The sequence below is a fragment of the Sorex fumeus genome, unplaced genomic scaffold, assembly GCF_029834395.1.
Source record: "Sorex fumeus unplaced genomic scaffold, SorFum_2.1 ptg000051l, whole genome shotgun sequence".
NCBI classification, from domain to species: Eukaryota; Metazoa; Chordata; class Mammalia; order Eulipotyphla; family Soricidae; genus Sorex; species Sorex fumeus.
Window position 1 is genome coordinate 38,370,044 of NW_026606108.1, and position 22,010 is coordinate 38,392,053.

At 45.0% G+C, this 22,010-nt stretch overlaps 1 protein-coding gene across 7 annotated transcripts in view; it reads right to left on the reverse strand.

The window, feature by feature from the left end:
* Positions 1-22,010, reverse strand: part of SIL1 (SIL1 nucleotide exchange factor) — a 372,411-nt gene that overhangs the window by 214,596 nt on the left and 135,805 nt on the right. For 5 of the 7 annotated variants that reach the window (XM_056124475.1, XM_056124477.1, XM_056124476.1 and 2 more), the window contains one exon: positions 4,595-4,709. In XM_056124475.1, the coding sequence (XP_055980450.1) occupies positions 4,595-4,709 (115 nt within the window). Of the gene's footprint in view, positions 1-4,594; positions 4,710-10,425; positions 10,604-14,077; positions 14,156-22,010 lie in introns of those variants that run through there. The other 2 variants (XM_056124480.1, XM_056124482.1) reach the window with 2 other exon arrangements.

A 22,010-nucleotide genomic window follows, 5' to 3' on the forward strand; every position in this document is an offset into this window, starting at 1 on the left:
ACAGTCTCTCTGGCTCCTGATCAAGCTACTTAACAGCCATGATCCCAGAGACTCAAAAACAAATCTTGATTCCCAACAGCTTTTGGCAGAAATGCATCCGGATCCCGCACTAGGTTACTGTCGCCGGGCCACCCCAGGGGGGAAAGGGTGTTGTCCCTCCGCCTGCTCCCCGTAGGCGGTTCAGTGGCCGCCATCCTCCAGAGGCCATGGACAGTCAGGATTGGGCCCTCAGTGACAAGACACGTGGGGCCTCACAGGATGGGAGTGGAGCCGGCCCTTACCACCCCATCCCAAAGAGACCCCGAGTTGCTGCCAATGAATGGCCTCTCTGGCTCCTAATCAAGCCGTTTAATGGCCATAATCCCAGAGACTCAGAAACAAATCACAGAACCCAGCAGCTTTTGGCAGAAATGAGTCCTGTCCCTACAGTAGGTTACTGCCGCTGGGCCAACCCAGGTGGGAATAGGTTTCGTGCCTTGGCCTGTTCCCCCTGGCGGCCCAGTGGTCTCCATCCTCTAGAGGCCACTGGACAGTCAGGTTTGGGCCTGCAGCGACAAGACACTGTGGGGCCTCACGGGATGGGGTGGAGCCAGCCCTTTCCTATCACCCCAACAAGACCCTGAGGCGTCGCCCACAAACGGATTCTATGTCTCCTGATCAAGCTGCTTAACAGCCATGATCCCAGAGACTCAGAAATAAATCTTGATACCCAGTGGCTTTTGGCAGAAATGCGTCCGGATCCCGCACTAGGTTACTGTCGCCGGGCCACCCCAGGGGGGAAAGGGTGCTGTCCCTCCACCTGCTCCCCCTAGGCGGCTCGGTGGCCACCATCCTCCAGAGGCCATGGACAGTCAGGTTTGGGCCCTCAGTGATGAGACAGGCAGGGCCTGGCGGGATGGGGGTGGAGCTGGCCCTTTCCTCCCCACCCCAACAAGACCCCGAGTCGCCACCCATGAACGGCCTTTCTGGCTCCTGATCAAGCTGCTTAACAGCCATGATCCAAGAGACTCAGGAACAAATCTCGGAACCCAGCAGGTTTTGGCAGAAATCCCTCCAGATTAAATTGTTAAAATTTCCGAATTTCAAAATCACACGGCCACTACTGCAGCCACACAACATCATGTGTTATTCATAACCAGCAATAGAAAACAAATTGTCTACTGTTGCCTTTTCAGGAGATCTAAGTTTTGGGGTAAAATCCCAAATAATAATAGTGGGTCTGGTGTCAAAATATTGAATATGATCAAAGTAGAGAGAGAGAGAGTAATGTGAAAATCATCTGTCCCATAGGTAGGGGTAGGGTGTGGGATGGGGATATACTGGGGGTTTTGGTGGTGGAGAATGGGTACTGGTGAAGGGACGGGTGCTTCATTGTATGACCAAGACTTAAACCCGAAAGCTTTGTAACTGCTCTCACGGTGATTCAAAAAATAAAATTATAAAAAGTGGGGGGAAAAAAGTAAGGTGGAGTTCATGCCCAATTCAATCAGCTGATCAGTGGCTGAAGGAATAACAGTACTCCTACATTAAAAAAGTGGGGGGGGGGGGATTTCCAAAAAAGATCTGGAAGAAGTCTAGCATCACAGAGATGAGGTTGTAATGGCAATAGTTTATCAAGTCCTAACCATATGTTCAGCACTGGGCTAAAGGCCCTCCAGACCTCAAAATTCATTCAGGTTCCCTCTCTGAGCATATACTTTTATTCCCACTCTACAGATGAGCAGAGCAGTAGGATATGGTTAAATCACACTGTTGACAACAGTAGAGCAGAGACCTAAGTCCAGGTCTGCCTTGTTAAAAAGACCATGGCAGATTCTGACTCATGTCTATATTTCTGTTCCTACCATTCATGTTCTCAATACTAAGAGAGTGAAATGGGAGCAATAATAAGACCACCCCCAGCTTATCTGCCAGCATACACCCCTTCCCAGAGAAGGCATGTGTGGGCCAGATGAAAAACCACAGTCCCACAGAAAGAACAAGAAACTTTCCTCTTTCCTTCCGTACAGGAGAGAAAGACCAAGAGGCATGAGAGGCCAGTGACCCTTGGTCAGCTCCGAAAGGAGACCTTATGCTCTGGAGTCCTCTCAGCTGGCTTCTCAAGGCTCCCTTCAAACTGTACTCTGTAGTCTCCCCTCCCTGCCACCACCACCCCAAATACCAATCTCTTCTCAAATCACTGGCAAGAAATCCCACCTAAAGTGTTAGCTGACAACAGCTTACCAAGTCACACTTCCTAAAGCTTATATCTAAATAAGAGAATCTTAAAGACCAAAGCCTATAAGATCCAAGAGAATGAATGAATTTCTAATGGTAGGCTGACAGACACTGTGACAGAGACAAACATTTTGGGATAGAAGCCTCCCTCACAAGGCCTGAAATTAAATCGCAGAAGCAGCCACTCTCTGAATAAAAATAACGGCCGATATTTATTGACCATCACTGACTATACCATGTCACTCCCAACACCCACTTTTTACACCACTATTTACACCAAATCACATTCAACCAAGGTGGGGGGGGGGGCAACAAAATGTTATACAAAGGAGGAAACAACATTCAGAAATGGACAAGTTTCCCAACTCATGGTTGATGGTTAAAGGGTAACTGCCACAGGTCTGTGCTCCACCACTTTCCCATAGCTCATCCCCTTTTTAAAGGCCAGCAGACTCCTCAACCACACTGCCCCTAAGATGTGGCTTCCCAGAGAGGTGCAGCAGCAGCAGTCAGGCAGGAAGCTGGTTACTGATCATCCCCTAATATGCAGAGCCAGCCCTTCTTGGGTGGCTACTGACATGCACAAATGACCTTGGGGGGGACAAATTCCAGGTTGTCCAGAACACTTGCCTGGACCCTAGCAGGCTCTGAGGAGAGGAGTATAATTATGGCCCCTCCCCCATTGCCCCTCAGCACTGTTGTGAAGGTGGCTGGATGCATGATTTGGATTTTAAATGTCATCAGGGCAGCAATTTTTATGGTATAAGAGAAAAGATGCTTCAACTCCTACTTGTGCTTAGCACATGATGAAAGATTATGACAAATGAATACAGCTTAGGAACAGACATAAGGATAAAAGCAGTTTCTGTTGCTGAAAGTCAGTATTAACATTTTTCTGAGACTAGACTCAATAGAACTAATATAAATGGGCCAGAATAATTATGGCTCTGAAAGCTCATATATTTGGTTGGACTATTATCCAAAAGGGACTTACTGATATGCAGTCCTTAAGTAAATTCATCAGCACGTTTTTGTTAATTATGCATCTGTTAAAGCTCCTGATGAGGGCCATCTAGAGCATCATGAGTTGCAGATTGGGGGGCTGGGAAGAAAACAGGGATAGGAGGAATATCATGGGATGTCCTGATACCGAGACATGTGGGTAGTTTTCTGGGCCATATTACCAGAGACAGCTCCAACTTCATGCTGTGGCCAGACCTCCTCGTAGGGTCACCAGGATCTCATCTATTCTCACTGTCCTTGAAGAAGAGGCAAAAAAAGGCCACCAACAAGATCTTAGTCAGAGAAAATTAAAAGCTAAAAAGGATTCGTGACTCCTAACTAATATTCTCTCCTGTTCCGTGAAGTAGGGAGAAAAGTAGTCAGAAAATGAATGACTTCAGAGAAAAGGTGGAAGTTTGCCATGAGCCAGAGGTGAACCTCAGCTGAGCCAGATTGTTATTAAATTCACCACAATTATCATTTGCACTTCAAGGGCCTCCTGCTCCAAAGCCTCCAGCACTCTATCCAACATTTACTGGGAGCTCCTGGGGTTGGGGAAGGGGGCCTGTGGAGGCTAAAACTATACTGTTGGAAAGATGACCGAGCTTCCTGAGAGAGCAGAAAGAGAGGGCACTGGGAGCTGATGAAGGGCAGGCAGTTCCCAAGGCAAGCCAGGGAACTGGGGCAGGAGCCTGGGCATAGGTCAGGCAGGCCAACCTCAGGACCTTCTCAGGCCTTCTTCCTACCTGTGGTCAAGGCAGAAACTCTGAGCAATGAAGTCTAAGTTAAAGAGAGGCCCAGAAGGAGAGAAGGAGGAAAAAACAGAGGAAAAGTAAATCCAGATTGACTGAGAAAGCACAGAAAGAGGGGAGTAGTTAAAAGAGAGGTCTTACTTGAAACTGATGCTCACTCACTACATAGCACCTAGCTCCTGAGCTGAATCCCGACCTTCCCAGGTCTGCCACAAACTGGATATATGGTTTTGGCCAAGTTATTTAATGTCACTTTGTCATTGAACCTACCTGCCTCCTTCTCCAAATGAGAATAACGATTATATATGTTTATTTCATAGGGCTGTTGAGGGCACTAAGGAAGAATACACACGTGCACACAATTGCACATGCACATGTACATGTACACACACACACACATACACACAGCACTAAATGGCATATATATTGTAAGTTTATCATCATCATATTTTCCTCAAAAATAAACTGTGCCATGATCTATACACAGAAGCCAGTGAAATTTTGGAAGGGGTGTGGGCATGGGAGAAAGGAAACATACTCTGTGAACCAAGAGAAAGAAAAGGTCACCCATTCCCACAGCAGCCCTGCTGACAGGATCCCTCTACTTGAGATAAGATACTTACCACGTTCTGATGACCGAGGCAGAAGGTAAAGCAGGAGGCCATGAGCAAACCCAGCAGCAGACCCAGAGGAGCCATCCTAGATGGGGGAAGGCCCCAGGAAGGCATGGTTAGAGGCCTGAGGAACAGAAACAGAAAACAGAGGTTAGCAAAAATCTGGTGCCTGCAGTTCAGCATCACAATTTTCATGATGCTACTTGTTCAATGAATGTTACAGTGTTAGACAAACTGCATCTCCCAGAAATGGTCAAGCCAACCAAGAGAAGTATATGCCTGTACTGAAATTATATAATCAAATATTACTTTTCCCCACCGTCTTTCAAAAACTGAAGTATCACTGCATTACATTACATAGCTTTCAAACATATATGACTGAAAGTAAAGACACACATTCCCTTTATCCTCAGTTATACCCTCTATACCTAGTCCCCTCGTCTCCCTCCTTCTCTTCTGGTAACCATTAATTGATCTCAAGTCCAAACATTCACTAATGCTATATTTAGCTCATCTGCTTTGTTCTCTATACACCACAAAAGTAAAATCACTTGGCCCGTGGGGAATGGGTACTGGTGGAGGGATGGGTACTTAAACATTTTCGACTGAAACGCAATCATGAAAGTCTGTAAGTCTGTAATTGTAGCTCACGATGAATCATTAAAATAATTTTTTTTAAAAAATCACTTGGCCCAATCAGGACTCTTGCATGAGCTATCATAGTTCTGGTCCGTCCCTTCTCTTTATAAACTTGTCATTGGGCTGTGTGTGGTGGTACTGGCTCTCAGAAGGGCAGAAGAAAACAAATTGATTTGTGTATGAACAAAGATTGGCTCATATTTTATGCATTCTTATACACATTAATTTCTAAACCATATACACTGTTATACCTAAAGAGAGATGCTGACAGCAACTCCCAAGCCAGCAAAATTCAAGCTTACCAAGTCATGAGATCTTTTATATCACATTTCAAACAAAGTGCAGATCCACAGCTGTTAAAATTAAAGGATACCCAAAATATTAAGTGATATATAATGGAAGGCTATTCCATATTCATGGTCTGGTAATTTAATATAAGATACAATACTATCAAAGTCATATGCAGATTCCTATTTATTTGTGATATTTGTTTTTTAAAAAAGACTTTTAATGTTTATATAGGTGGAAAACCCAAACAAAGATACATATGAAATGTCAATGGGGCCAAAACATCCAAAATAATCTTGAGAAGAACAATATTAATGTACTCTTATTTCCTAATTTCAGTTATTTACTAATAATCCAATAGCATAGTGGGTAGGGCGTTTGCCTTGCATGCAGCCAACCCTGGTTCAATTCCTCCGTCCTTCTTGGAGAGCCTGGCAAGCTACCGAGAGTATCCCACCCACACAGCAGAGCCTGGCAAGCTATCCATGGTGTATTCAATATGCCAAAAACAATAACAAGTCTCACGATGGAGACGAGCAAATCGATGAACAATGGGAGGACAGTGCTACAGAGCTACTAATAATCCAAACTGTGAAGTATTTGGCATAAAAACAGACATAAAAACTGGTGACAGGGGGCCAGAGTGAGAGTACATGGGTAGGGCATTTGCCTTGCACGTGGCCAACCCAGGTTTGATCCCCAGTGTCCCATATGGTCCCCTAAGCACCACCAGGAATGATTCCTGAGTGCAGAGCCAGGAGTAAAACCCTGAGCATAGCTGGGTGTGACCCCCCCCCAAAAAAAAGAAAATACTGGTGACAAAAAATATAATTTAAGTCTCCACAAATAATCACATAAAAGGTCAAGTAATTTTCAACCTGGTGTCAAGAACTTTGCAGGGAGGACAATTTCTTCAATAAGCGGTGCAGGATAACTGGATCCTTATACTGCAGAAAAATAAAGTGGGCCCTTCACTTATACCACACACCAAAATTAACTCAAAATAGATCAAACACTTCAATTTAAGAACTAAGATGATTAGAAGAAAACACAGGGGAAATCTTCATGATTTTGTATTTGGCAATAGTTTCTTAAATATGACACCAAAAGCACAGATAAAAGAAAAAGATAAATTCCATCAAAAATGAAAGACTCTATGCCTCAAAGAACATTATCAGGAGATGAAAACCCCACAGAATGAAAAAAAATTTGCAAATCTCTTATCTATCAAAAGATGAGTATCCAGAATAAATACAGATCAATAACAAAAAGGCATCCAACACAATTTTTAAATGGGCATTCACAGAACTTAAATACACATTTCTCCAAAGAAGCTAGACAAGTGCATTAAGAACATGAAAAGAATCTGATATCATTAATCAAGAAAAAGTAAATCAAAACCACAATGAGATACCACTTTATATCCTCTAGGATGGCTACAATGATGAAAGAAATAACAGAAAATAGAAAATGTTGACAAGGTGGAGAAATGAGACTTTCTACATTACTGATGGGAATATCTAATGATGCAGCTGCTATTGCACACAGTTTAGTGGTTCTCCAAAAAGCTAACCTGATTAACATATAACTTAGTGATTCCTCTCCCAGATATATAGCCCATCTAAATTATCTGGTGAATATGGTCACTCAGATACTTCCATGAAAATGTTCATAAAAGAGCTATTCATAATACCCAAAAGGTGAAAACAACACCCATCATTTGCATCAACAAATGATTGTACTTTCTAAATGTAGTTTGCACAAGCAATAGAATGTTATTCAGTCATAAAAAGAATAACATTTTGATATATGCTTCAACATGAACCTTGAAAACATTATGCTATGTGAAATAAGCTGTACACAAAAGGACAAATATTATATGATTTGACTTAAATTAACTATCTAGAACAAGCCACTCTAGAGAGACAAAAATCTACTAAAAGTTGCCTAAGTCTGAGGGGCAAATGAAAATAATATTGTTTAATTGGTAGAGAATTTCTGGAATGAAGTACAGTGGTTAAGGTGTTTGCCTTGCATGTGGCTGACCCAGGTTCAATCCCTGGCATCCCATATGGTCCCCTAAGCACTGCCAGGGGTAATCCCTGAGTGCAGAGACAGGAGTAAACCCTGAACATCGCCAAGTGTAGCCCAAAAACAAAGGGAATTTCTGTGTGGCATGGTGAAAAAATTTTGGTCAGAAAACTAGAATGGAAGTCAAGAGGACACAGCCCAAATATCTGATCAATGATCTAGGGAAAAGGGAGCACTGCACTGTAGCACTGTCCTCCTGTTTTTTATCAATTTGCTCAAGCGGGCACAAGTAACATCTCCATTTTGAGACTTGTTACTGTTTTTGGCATATCGAATATGCCAAGGGTAGCTTGCCAGGCTCTGCTGTGTGGGCAGAATACTCTCAGTGGCTTGCCGGGATCTCCAAGAGGGACGGAGGAATCAAACCTGGGCCGGCTGCGTGCAAGGCAAACGCCCTACCTGCTGTGCTATCGTTCCAGCCCCTGTGCTATCGCTCCAGCCCAAGGGAAAAGGGAAAGACATAAAAATAAAATTTAGCAAGCTCCCCCCACAATAACTCAAAATAAAACATGGGAGGGGCATTAGAGATAGCACAGCAGGTAAGGATCTTGCCATGCACTTGCCCAGCTCAGGTTCAGCACTCCATATGGTCCCCTGAGCACCGCCAGAAGAACTCCTGAGTGCAAAACCAGCAGTAACCCCTGAACATCACCAGGTATGACCCAAAACCTTAAAAAAAAAAACCATGGGCACTAGAGAGATAGCATAGCAGGTAAGGTGCTTGCTTTGCACACAGCTGACCTGGGTTTGATCCCCAGCATCCCATATGGTCCCCAAGCCCTGCGACAAGGGATCCCTGAGCACAGAGCCAGGAATAATCTCAGAGCATCATCACATGTGGCCCCAAAACCATAAACCCAGAATGCATCCACATCCCAGACCCTTATAAAAGATTTATGTGTTGATCACACAGCCCCAATTCATCTCAGAAGGCAGTTTACTCAACAGAAACTTCACTGAATAAACTGTGCAGGGACATCTCTGAAGAGTATGGTATTCACTTCTTCTCTTTCCTATTCCTACCTCAATCCTCTCAAGAAATTGAGACCCAAAGTCATACCTGAACCCACTCTCCAAAGTTACCACCTCTTTGCCAAGCCCAACCTTCTCAGGGGAAAATGGAAACTTTCCCTCACGACATCTGGAGCCACGAAGGAAACAGCCCTGCTGGACAAAACTGTGCTAAAAAAGCACAGCCAAATGGAAAGCAAAGGCGCCGGCGCTAAAAATAGCTGCTGCACTCACCCAGCAGCAAAAGCCTTTGCCTTCTGCCAGTTTCTCCCCTCTTTTTTTGTCGACAAAATGGGATGGCTGAGTGCCACATGAGCTTCCCCCAGCAACCTGGTTCCTTAGGGCACCAATCACACAGCAAAACAGGGCATGAATGCACAGCACAGCGTGAGGTTCTGGCCAGGTGCCTGGCCAGGCCTAGGTGTGAGTGCAAGAGGGGTCAGACTGGATAAGGATGAACAGTGGGCAGAAGCTGCCAACTAGGAGTGCAAAGGCTGGAAAGGCTTAGGGAGCTGGGAACTCGGGGAACATGACCCTGCAACTTCCAATAATGCCCAGCACCTTTCTTCACAATGAAGCCTTGGCTGGGGGTGGGAAAGGGAGGTAGGAGGGGAGGAATGACAAAAGGGGGACTGAGGTGGAGGGCGGGAGGGCTCACAACAATATCAGGACAACAGACTGCAACAGATAACAAAGATCTCCCAGACTGAACACATCCCTCCCATAAAAGGGTTTGTGTGAACATGACACATATACACCAGTCTGATGCTCTCTGCTTCTGGTCAGGGATAAACACAGCATGATGCTGGGGAAAGACAAGGAGGAAGAGAAAAAGGAAAATGAAGATGTCAAGGGCAAAAAAGGGCACGTAAGCAGGAGGCGGTGGCCCAGGAGGAGCTGAGAGGCAGCTCAGCGAGGCGCAAATAGCAGCCTCCCCACCTCCTGACATAGGAAGGGAGTGGGGTGGGGGTGGGGGGACAGCAAGGATATCTCCCCCAGGGCTCACAGCCCCTCTATCTGCAGACACACTAACGTCCTCCAATACTAAGGATGAGAGATCAATTTACAAACAAGATTCTTTATCTTCCCCAGTGGATTCAATGCCTCAGTTTATTATCTCCATATATTCAGAGGGAGAGAAAGAACAGGGAACAGGGTGAGCAGTAGGGTGAGTGATGAACTGGGGCAAGGCCAAGGGAAAATGAGACTGGAGAGAAGGGGTCAGTTTCCCAGGGTCTGAGGGGCACCCAGAGAACAACTGCGAACTCTGCAGTGCACAGGAAGAGGTACAGGGGTCCTCTGCCTTCTTCAGGCCTGGCCTACAGCCACATCACCTTGTCTGGGACCTGATTCCAAAAATGGCCAGTAAAGAGCAAGGAAGAACAACCACTTTTCCCTGGGCTTTGTGCTAAAACTGCAGAGAAACTGGCTCTGCCAGGATGGTCCGTCATCACAGGCCAGACCCAGCAACAGCCGTGGTAGCCCAAGAGAGAGAGAATACCATGGTATCCCATGGAGACCCAGATTGGCACACCAATCCCTCCCCCAAGCACACCTCACCCACTAACCCTGGGTTCACCTGATCACCTGCCCCGGCACACCCCGCACAGCAAACCCCGCATCAGCCTTGACTCGCAGCCATGGGCAGGCCTGCCCCTTTCATCCACAACCCTCTCCAAACTTAGCATCACTCTCCGTCCAGAAAAAGGACCACCTCTAACTCTCCATAAGTACTGTTGGGCTTTGGGATGGAAGAGAAAATAAGGCACTTAAGGTACCCATGTTTCTAGAAAAATTGATAGGCTACATACCTCTCCTTGAATAGAGGCTGAATGCTCTCAGCAGCCCACTCACAACAGCCCAGAGCTGCTGCTGGGGGTGCAAGTGGGAAGAGACCCTGCGGGCTTGCAAGTGCTCTTCTGCTCAACTCAGACAAGACTCAAGGAGGGCTCTGGACCCTGTGTAAACAAGACTCCTCCAGGAACTTTCCTTTAAAAGAAAGAACAAGAGAATGAGATGAGGATGGCAAAAGTCAACAGAGCAGGAAGAGCAGCTTCTGACACAGAAGTAGACCTGTGGGCAGGGCTGTGCTCCATCTCAGGGCACAGCAAGAACAGTACAGTCACAGTGTCCTGACCAGGAAGAGCCACCCCAAAAGCCCCCTCATGCCCTCTTCCCAAGATGAGGCGCTATATCTTACATCTGGAGAAATCATTTGCCCACCACTCATCCGATAACAGGTTAATATCTAAGATACATAAAGCACTGGGAGAACTTTACAAAAAAAAAAAATCCAACCCCATCAAAAAATGGGGAGAAGATACGAACAGAAGCTTCCTCAAAAAAGAAATACAAGGGGCTTTAGTGAGAGCATAGTGAGTGCATAGCATTTGCCTTGCATGCAGCAGACCCAGGTTCGATTCCCAGCATCCCATATGGTCTCCCAAGCACCACCACGAGTAATTCCTGAGTGCAGAGCCAGGAGTAATCCCTGAGCACCACTGGGTATGACCCAAAAAGAAAAAAAAAAAGGAATACAAATGACCAAAAGGCATATGGGAAAATGCCCTATATCACTAATCATCAGGGAAAAGCAAATCAAAACAACAAGGTACCAATCCCATCAATAGCCAAGACCAGAGACTATAAAACCCAGTTCCTGGAAGAGTACAGCACAGAGTCTCCTGTCCCCGCGCCTGGCTGTCCTCACTGGTGACTCTTGGAGGGGACGGATTGAGTTTCCCTCCCCGCCCCGAGCAGAGCCCCAGAGCAAAACACTTCCAGAACCAGCCAAAGCCATGCTGAGACCACTCTCCACACATCCGGACAAGCCTCATACATGAAGGAACCGGCAGAGGAACCCAGGCATGCGGGTCCCGGGGCTGAAATCTCCAAGCCTGCTCAGATCGGGGCTGAGCATCCGCCACCCAGATCCCCCATCTTCCAGTAGGCAGGAGTCATACCCACCAACCGCCCCGGCACCAGGTAATCCCATCAACGGCCAAGACCAGAGACTATAAAACCCAGCTCCCAGAAGCGCACGGCCGCACGACATCTTATTATCTCGTTCTTACTTTGGACAACCCTGCAGGCTACCAAATGTATTCTGCCAACACGGCAGAGTCTGGCAAACTCCCCATGGCATACTCAATATGCCAAATACCAGTAACAGTGATGGGTCTCATTCTCCTAACCCTGAAAGACCATTTCTCAGGGCTAGGACGAAGGAGATGTTACTGGTGCCTGCTCGAGGCAATCGACGAACAACAGGATGATTGTGAGCGTGATCATCTTAACACTGGTGAGACTGGTACATATCACAAAGAAAAATAACAGAGCCAGTGATAGTTTGGATGCAGGGGGGAAGGGGTGGGAATGTCAACTGGTTTAGTCTTTTTTTTAATGCATACCTCAAAAAACTAGGAATTGAGCTTCCACAAGACTTAGCAATTCCACTCCTGGGAATGTACCCCCAAGGGCCCAAATACACAATTCAGAAAAGATATCTGCACCCCAATGTTCACTGCAGCACTATTCACAATAGCCAAAATCTGGAAACAACCCAAGGGTCAAAGAATAGATGACTGGATTAAGAAAGAAGCTATGATACATATATACAACAAAATAGTACAGTTATTAGAAAAGATGAAGTCATATATGGATGGATCTGGAAAGGAACATGCTGAGTGAAATGACTCAGAGGGAGACACAGAATGATCACACAAATGAACACACACATTGGAGGTATATAAAGAAATGTTGTAGGAGAATAATGCACAAAGACAATAGAAACAATGAGCAGGAGAAGTGGTCCTTTGTAGGAAGCTTACCACAGTGCAGAAGGAGGCTATAAGGAAGGGACCATTAGGGCAATGATGGGGGAAAATGGTCAGTTGAAGGAGAACTGGGCACTAAAAGGAGGGAAAGTTACGTGCATGATATGCTTTTAGTAACAGTATTGAAAACCACAGTACCTTAAAGGAAAAAAGAAAAAGGGAAAAGTGACTGCCATAGAGATAGTGAGGTGGGGGCTGGCGGGAGAGAAACTAGACACATTGGTGGAAGGAAGGGAACAATGATGAAAGGATTAATGTTACAACATCTTACTTATTAATAAAACTCAATCATGAGTAACTTTTTGACTTGGAAATTCATGATTCAATACATTTTAAAATTAAATAAATAAAGTGCTCATGTCTGAATCCACAATGCAGGTCCATGCACTTGTTTTCCCAAGGAGGAAACTGATGCTATGAATAAAAAGCATTGGCTAGAACAATGTAATATTGTGAGTTTTGAGTCAGAAAGACCCAAGGTCAACTCTTGGCCCTGCCAATTCCTACCTATGTGATTTTTTAATATGACTTCACCAGGTCTCAGTTTATTTGTAAAATGGATATCATAAGAGGATCCACTTCAAAGTGGGGTATTAAATAAAGAGAATGAAATAAAACTGCATAGAAAGTGTTTGTAACATTCCTCCCCTTCCCTGCCCCCTCCCCCGCACCTAGTTATCATACCATCACTGAAGTGGGATTGACGAGGTACTCCTGGAGTTGGATAGATGAGGTGCTCCTGCTCCTGAGGCAGGGCTAGGCCAGGAACCCTGGACCCCACTGTACAGAGAATATGCTTCCTGGAGAATCTGTACCTTTTTTGTTTTTAATTTTTATTGGTGAAACACCGTGAGGTACAGTTGTAGACTTACAAATTGTTGTGCTTGGGTTTCAATTATACAATGATCAAATACCCATCCCTCCACCAGTGCCCACTTTCCACCACCACAGATCCCAGTGTCCCTCCCACCCCCCATTTCCCCCATCCCACCCTGCCTCATGGCAGGGTGTTCCCTTTTGTTCTCTCTCTCCTTTTGGGTGTTGTGGTTTGCAAAAGAGGCATTGAGTGGCAATCATGTTCAGTCTATAGTCTACTTTCAGCATGCTTCTCCCATCCTGGGAGGATCCTCCCAACACCCTTTATTTGGTGTTCCCTTCTCTATCTGAGCTGCCTTTTCCCCTAGCATGTGTGGCTGGCCTCCAAGCCATCTGCACTTTTTTGTTCATTGCAGCACTCTTTACAATAGCCAGAATCTGGAAAAAACCTGAGTGCCCAAGAACACTTAAACCAAAGTTAAAGAAACTTTGGTACATCTACACAATGGAGTACTACGTAGCTGTTAGAAAAGATGAAGTCATGAAATTTACATACAAGTGGTACTACATGGAAAGTATCATGCTAAGCGAAATGAGTCAGAAAGAGGGGGACAGACATAGAAAGATTGCATTCACCTGGGGAACATAAAGTAACAAAATAGGAAACTAACACCCAAGAATAGCCGAGATTAGTACGAGGATCTGTATCTTTAGAAGCACCCACATCTCCAACTTTAGAACCTAGGCCTTCAAGGGATGAGGGCCTCTACTCCCCCCACAAAGGAAGCGACCATTAGGAGAGAGACCCCACCTGAAAACGGGTGTCGCCAGTTTTCTGCTGAACCCAAAGGTGAACCCAGCACACTCTTCCCAGTGCTTTTCCCCTCATCTTCATGTGTCCAGAGAGCCATGTCACTGCCATAAAGGAAAGGCGAGGAAACCACTCTGCTTTCCACGCTAAACAATGAGCTAGAGAATGAGCTCTTCCCACAGGCACACATTCATTACTATTTATGGGCTGCACAGGCTTGTACAAACACACAGTCACTCACCTCTACACAAACAGAAGCTCACCGCCTAATTTGAGCAGACAAATATGAAGCTGAAGAAACAATGCAAAGAGGACACAGAAAGGACAGCCCTGACAAGGCAAAACAATGTGCAGCAGATCTGGGAAAGAAATGAATTTTTAAAGAACTATTTGAAGGACAAGAGAATTAAGTTTGGAGTAGTCAGGCAAACAGGCTTCTCCCTGCTAAGACATAAAGCAAACAAAGTCAGGAGGTGGACAGCAATTAAATGGAAAGAGACTTTGAACAGCAAAAGAAATGTGGCTTCTAACCCCAGTGCGGCCCCTAGCTGACAAAGAGGCTGACTTGAACCACCTTTAAGCAGCTGACCATTCTTGTCACAGGGCGGTTATCTGTACTAAATATAGAAGTCCACCTCCAAACCGAGCAAATCGTGACGACTCTCAACCAGCCCATGGCAACCCAGAAACAAAGTGATTAGAGGAGGATCTTCACAATATACTCAAGCCTCTACATGACCAAAAACTACACGACTGAGACCTACTCATAAAGTCAACCAGGGAGGACCTGAGAGAAGCCTTCCCAGTAGAATATGGGATCCAACGTTGGACCCCCAGAGGGCACATAGACCTGTGATGGGCTCCACAAGTTCAGCTGGAACTAGAGCTTAGGGGCAGGGAGGGCAACATGGGATGAAATTAAATCAGAAGGAGGCATTCCTTTTTATAACTTTTTAAAATTTTATATATTTTAATATACATGTGAAACTATATTCTTAATATATATATATATATATTTGGGTTTTGTTTTGCTTTGGGGATTTGGGAGCCCTACCCAATAATGCTCAGGGGTTAATCCTGGCTCTACACTCAGGAATTACTCCTGGCAGTGCACAGGGGACCATATGGATGCCAGGGAGAATTAGTTACACACAAAGCAAATGCCCTACCCGCTGTACTATCACTCCAGCCCCCATTCTCTGTATTTTTTAATCACACCAGGTGGTGGACATGGCCAAGCCCATCCTTCTTTCAGAGGAGAAAAAATATATCTTTAGAAAGGCTGCAAAGCAGATTAGCAAAAATCTGCATTCTTAGGGGCTGGAGCGATAGCACAGCAGGTAGGGCATTTGCCCTGCACACGGCCTACCTGGGTTTGATTCCCAGCATCCCATATGGTCCCCCGAGCACTGCCAGGAGTAATTCCTGAGTGCAGAGCCAGGAGTAACCCCATACATTGCTGGGTGTGACCCAAAAAGAAAAAAAAAGTCTGCATTCTTAGAGACAAAGGAGGCTTCATCCAAAAGGAAATCCAAGTGTCACACAGAAGGACTGGATGAAAGGTAACCCAGACTTGCCCTTTCCAGACCTACCCTCCAGAGCTACAGATTTCAATGAATCAGAATGTTGGAATGGAGCTCAAGACTCAACCTTCATTAGTACTGTTGAAGATCCCTAAGACAGGGCAAGCATTCTGCACCTATATATAGACAGAGCCTACATCTACAAATAGAACAAGCAGAGTTCAATGCCATTAGCACAGAACTTGTCAGTGGAACCAAGAAGGCTCCAGAAACTACATACCTATTGGAAAGAGAGGAAAAGAAGACAGGGGGCAGGCAAGAATTTGGTGCCAGCGGTGGTAACCAAAGCAAGGAGAACAGAAGCATTTAGGGAGAAATTCAAGAGAAAGGAACAACGGGCCAAGAATAATCTTCAAGTCAAGGCTGAGTGTTAGGAAGAAAGAGGAGCCAGCATGGGAGCCAACTGAGAAACAAGGATGCAGACTGGCACCGCTCAAAAGAGGAGAGGATTCTGGGAAAATCAAGTTGGACAATTATGTCAAATGAGCAGTCAGAATGAGGAGGAGAAAATCCACTGAATTTGACAGTAAGATAGTCAGAGGGTCTCCAAAAATGGACGCACAAGTGAGGAAACTGCAGCACAAGGGCAGAGCACTCTGACAGACTAAGTGGGTGCATTGAAGTTTGGCATGTGGAGCCTATGCTTCCAAATTCAATGTTTTTCAACATTTTCACTAGAGTCTTAGTGGCAACAGCGAATAAAAATCAGGTCCCTGAGACGGATTCTCAGAGGTACACAATAGGTTCATATGATGGTGTCCTGTGATGTTCATCTGCTGGGTATGATGGGTGTTAGCCCCATTACATATGAACCTAGGACAATGATAAGTTCTCGCTGCAGGGGGAGGGGTGCAGAGAGGCAAACTCTTCACTAACAAACTGCATCAGACACAATTTAGGCCTTAGTATCCACAGAGCTGGAATAATCATGAGCAAAAGACAGAGAGCAATAGCCCAGTGTTACCCAATATCCCAGTGATCAAATGCAATTATCGCACAGCATCCCAAAGAAAAATGAATTGCTGAATAATAAACATAGTCAACATTTTAGAGTATTATGTTCCATGAAAAACTACAAGCACATTCTCTGCTCTCTACCACAATCCTTCCCCTACCCCACTTTGGTTTTTTGGGCCACACCTGGTGGGGCTCAGGGGACTATGTGTGTTGCTGAGGATCAAACCTGAACTGGATTCATGCAAGCTCCCTAACAGCTGAATTTATCACTATGGTCCCACCACAATCCTTCTGACAGAATTCTAATAACCCTGCTCATTTTTCCAGAGGGCACTGAAATACAGAGAGGTTGAGTAACTTGCCAGAGTTCACACAGGCAGCGAATGGGAAATTCTAGACTCAAAGTTGGTTTGGACCTAAAACTTATATTCTTTCCACAACTAAACTACCTTTTTAATGGTGTATAAAATCAATCACAGAAACTGGGTTCACTTTTGCATTTGCTCTGTAATAAAAACAAATTAAAAAGGCACACGTTTTATGCTGGAAACTTTTAACTGAGCTTATTGGGGCCCTCTTGTGGAAAGACCCTTCTCTATCAATGTGTTAGGTTTTGCTCAACACACACACACACACACACACACACACACACACACACTTTTCAATAATCCTATGCCCCTGTCATAACCAGAAGAAGCACAGACAGTCAAGAGGAAGAAGGACTTCAAGTCAGACTGCATCCTCTGTCGCTCTACCTCTTACTCTCTTATCACCCAGACTTCCCTGCTATACATCAAGAAAAGCACCCAAGTTCCCCTACCAGAGTCAGGCACCAAGCACAACCCTCAGGTATAACCAATAGTATGGCAAGAACTCAGCAGAGGGAAGGGAAAAAAATGATACCAGGTCAAAGTTGGCCAAATGACAGCGAAGCTCATTTCCATCTAAGTTAGATCCTAACATCCCACTGTCTGTGGGGAAAATATATATATATAATATAAAATATATATAGGATTACTTCACACGACAAATGAAAAAATGGAACTCATAAAAGTGAACTGGGCTTACCAAAGCACAGCAGCCAGGCAGCCTGATGAGTTAGAGAAACATGCCAGACCAGGACAGTATACTTGCCACTAACCCCTAGATTACAGGCTCCTAGCAAGTGGTGGTCCAAGAGACCTGCTCCTTCTCCTTGCAAGGGATCAGCCTATGTCTGATGACAACAACCAAGAAAACCAGAAGTTTTACTCTACTCCAATGTGATGAAAAGAACGTGGGCTCTGGATTTTGTCCCAACTATTCATAATTAGTCGTGAAATTTTAGGCTAGTTGTTTCATAGTTCCAAGTTTTAATTCTTTCTTTTTTTCTTCCTTCCTTCCTTCTTTCCTTCCTTTTGTTTTCTTCCTTTCTTTTTCTCCTGCTAGCAAACAAACCCAGAGCCTCACACATGCAAAGCATGTGCCCTTCACCACCATGCCACATCCATCCAGGTCTCTCCAATTATTTCATCTTAAAAAGGCACTTGACAGTAACTCTATTGTGGAATGGTGAGCAGAATAAAATGAGAGAATCTGAAGCATGTAGAGCCTGAAGAAGCTGAGCTCTCACTAATAATTACTGTTCAAGAATTCTAAGCCAAGGGCACAGGAACAAAGAAGAGAGGAGGGCTTCACCCGGCTATGGAATTGTTCTCAGTTCTAGCAGCCAAGCCTTTCTTTGGAACGCCACTTCCCCAGTCACAGGTCTGCCCACATGCCTACGCCACTCTAGGAGGCACAGAGGCATTTCCACTGAAACCTTTAAAACTGGCTCAGAATCACTGCCCACTGAGGTGAGAACAGTCTTTTCTGAGCCCAGCTTCCTGGGACTCCAAATTCCTGCTGTTGGTCCCCTCCCTGTGATACTTGGAGTAGACTCAGCAGGGACCACCCAGACCAGGTCTGTTGGCACCCAGGGAACATTACATTCCCCGCTCCCACACACACTTCCCTTTCATTTTAAAATAACTGGATACTGGATACAATCTAGAGATTTTGTAATCTCCTAAAAGTAGGCCTGAGGGAGTCTCTCCAGGAGCATCCTGCTTCCAGAGAATACCAGGGACTCTCACACTCATCCACACGCCACAGTCTGGAGCTGGGGACAGATCAGAGTTCATTTTTCTGTTCCCTGACTGTGTCCATACTTACAGTGAAAGTCAGAAGCTCTTAATGGAACTACACAGGGAAGAAGGTATGAACTCCAGACGATAGCACTGACCTTCTGCCAATCAGTTAGCACAGAAACCCTCATTCTCTACAGTCATGGTCTCACTTGGAGGGTAAGTATTAGCATTCATACACCAGAAATGGATATGCGCACAGAGACTCTTCCCATTAGCCTCCATCCCCTGAGCATACTGGGCTCCATCTTGTGGAAGAGAATACCATAAGACACCATCAGGGGGCCAGAGAGTTAGTACAGTAGGTAGAACACTTGCCTTTCATACAGCCAACCCAGGTTTGATTCACAGCACCACATATGGTTCCCCAAGCACCAGAAGGAGTGACCCCTGAGCAAAAAAGCCAGAAACAAACCCTGAGCATCCCAGGTCTAGCCCAACCCAACCACCACCAACAAAGACACATCACTGGGTCTTTGGGGGGAGGGAGGGTTCCATGCCCCGGTCACAACTATCAGTTTAGCTGCCCACAGTGCAGACGATGGGGTTGGGAGGTAAATTGCGTGCCTTACACAAGACCCAGGCTTAATCCCCAGTACTGAAACCCTCTCAGAAAGACTTCATGAGAAAATGGACACCGTCTGGCCAAACTGAGACATACATTATGACTTTACAGTGATGATTTTGGCAACCATTATGGTGCTCCTTAAACTAACTGAGGAACCGCAAGAAAAAGTATTTCCTTACAGAAACCCTCCATGGCAGCATAAGGGCAGGCTAGTAGCCCAGAAATCACTACCCTCACGCTGGCACTGACCACGTCCTCCAGGTAAGTCACCAACTGAAACAGACTTTATTTTTAACATGCCCAAGAATCCAAGTCTATTTATAATCCCAGATCCTAAAAAACTTGAAAGGGGGATGAATTTTTAAATGTACACATTTACATACGTGGGCAGAAACATAAAAATCAGATGCTTCTCCACACTGCTCAGGGAGCCATAACTCACTGCTTTCGCAATCCCACCTACCGCCCAGAGAAAATCCGGCGCCTTCTCCGAGAGATGGTGGGAGGCTGGGTAGGTAGCCAAGAAACAAAGAAACCTAAACTCAGCACTTGGCAGGACAATTAAGGAGCAGAGGGTTTTAAATGCATTGTTTCTGACTCTAAATATGTCTACATTTATTACCAATTTGGGATCAGAAACCACATTTAGTTCTGCTGTGACCACGCACTAAAAATATTAAGCAGAGTATTGCCTAGGAAACAGCAGCTCTCCATGCTGCAGCAGCTCCATCTCAGAACTGACGCTGTCACGGTCCCAGGGCTCCCCATCCTGGGCTTCACTGAGAGCCCAGTTGCCAGCAGAAATGCAACTGGCCCATAGCAGGCAAGCCTGCCTTTTGCCATGCAGGGACAGCAACCATGGTGGGGGAACATACAGCCTCCCATTCTCCCTGAAGCTGCGGAAGGTTATCAGTGAAATTTTATTTCAGAGGTGGGAAGAGCTAAAATCTGCTGGCCAGGAGTTCCGTGGACAGAGCGATCAATGTTCAACTAAAATACCTCAGAGTCCGGCCCAGCACAAGCACCTCACAGGTTGATGTCAGCATGTACCACCAGTGGCTCACACTTGAATGTAGCTTAATTAACATAAATTGCAGTGCCAGTGTCAACACATTCAACAAATCTGTCGACTGAATAAAATTAACCTTTTAAAGTTGCCATTTAGGGGCCCAGAGACAGCTTAAGTGGAAGAGTACTTGCCTACTATGTGGAAGGTCCTAATTTTAATCCCTACCTCCCCATAGTCCCCTTGGGGTACCTTATTTCGCACTTGGGCACCAGCAGGCCTAAATACCATATCATCAGGTCTTAGTCCTGAACCATTAGACCCACATTACTAGGTCAAGCATCACTGGGAGGTGCTGTTGAGTCCCTGAACATCATGGAGCAGGATCCCTATCTTAGAAAAATAGGGGTCATCTTGAAGAGCATAATGAAAAACAATGCTGCACTTACACAGGTAAAAATATGGACTGCGGTGCTACGTGGAACAGGTACATTAAATATGCCAAGCAATGGCAGAACCAAGGACATGGTGTGAAACACTGCTTTGAAAAAACATGTGCAGTAACCTTTTGTCTCTCGGGTCAAATATGGTTAGAATTATGGAGAGTTATGTTTAATAGAGCCTCTTTTTTTTTCCCTTTTTCTTTTGCTTTTGTTTTTTGTTTTGTTTTGTTTTGCGGGCCATAACCAGGTGTGCTTGTGGGTGACTCCTGGCACAGTGCTTGGGAGTCACTCCTGGTAGACTTTAAGGGACACTGTGTGATTGATGGAGATGGAAACTGGAAAAACATGCACGCCAGCCCACTGAGCTATCTCTCCAGTCCCTCCATGGAAGCTTTTCTCCTAAAATGTTAGCTGCATGAAGAAATACCTAGTATTAGTTTCAACACAGACCTGGTCAACTGATCGAGTAGGCTGATTTGATTTGATCCCTGGGTAAGTTTAGAAGCCTTGCTCTTACTTGGAAAGCCCAAGAACAGAGCACTGAACCATCAGTCCAAGGAAAGAGATAATACAAGGGAAAAGCTATGTCCAACATATCCACTTGATCTTGTTCGCCAGAGCAGTTTTCAGTCTGCATCATCAGGATGACTGGCTCCCTAGACTGGGGACCAACATGGAGGTACTGAAACAAACAAAAAAAAAAGTTATAGAAAGATAGACCTGGCCCAGTTTCAAGATGAAGGCTCCATCCACATAGGAGTTGGAAGGCCCAGGACCCACCAGTTACTAAGTACACCCAGATAAAGACAGCAGTAAACCAATCCTTCTAAAACTATTCTCCAGAATAGAAAAGTGAATACTTCCTGACATACTTTATGAGGCCAAAACAACCCAAGCATCAAAGCAAAACAAGAAAACTACAACATAATAATACTCAATGAAATACTTGCAAGCCAAATTCAGCATAATAGCAAAAGAATTACATAACATGATTAAGCAGGACTTGTCCCAGGAATACAAGGGTAGATCAGCAAGGAAAATCGATCCATTTAATAGGCCACATTGGTAAAATGAAAGGGGAAAAAACCCTGATCATCCCAACAGATATATTCAAAAAATACTTTAAAAATTTCAACATCCTATCAAGAGAAAAAAAAAACTCAGTAAGCCTGGAATAAAAGCGACAACACATAAAAAAGGTAACTTATAGA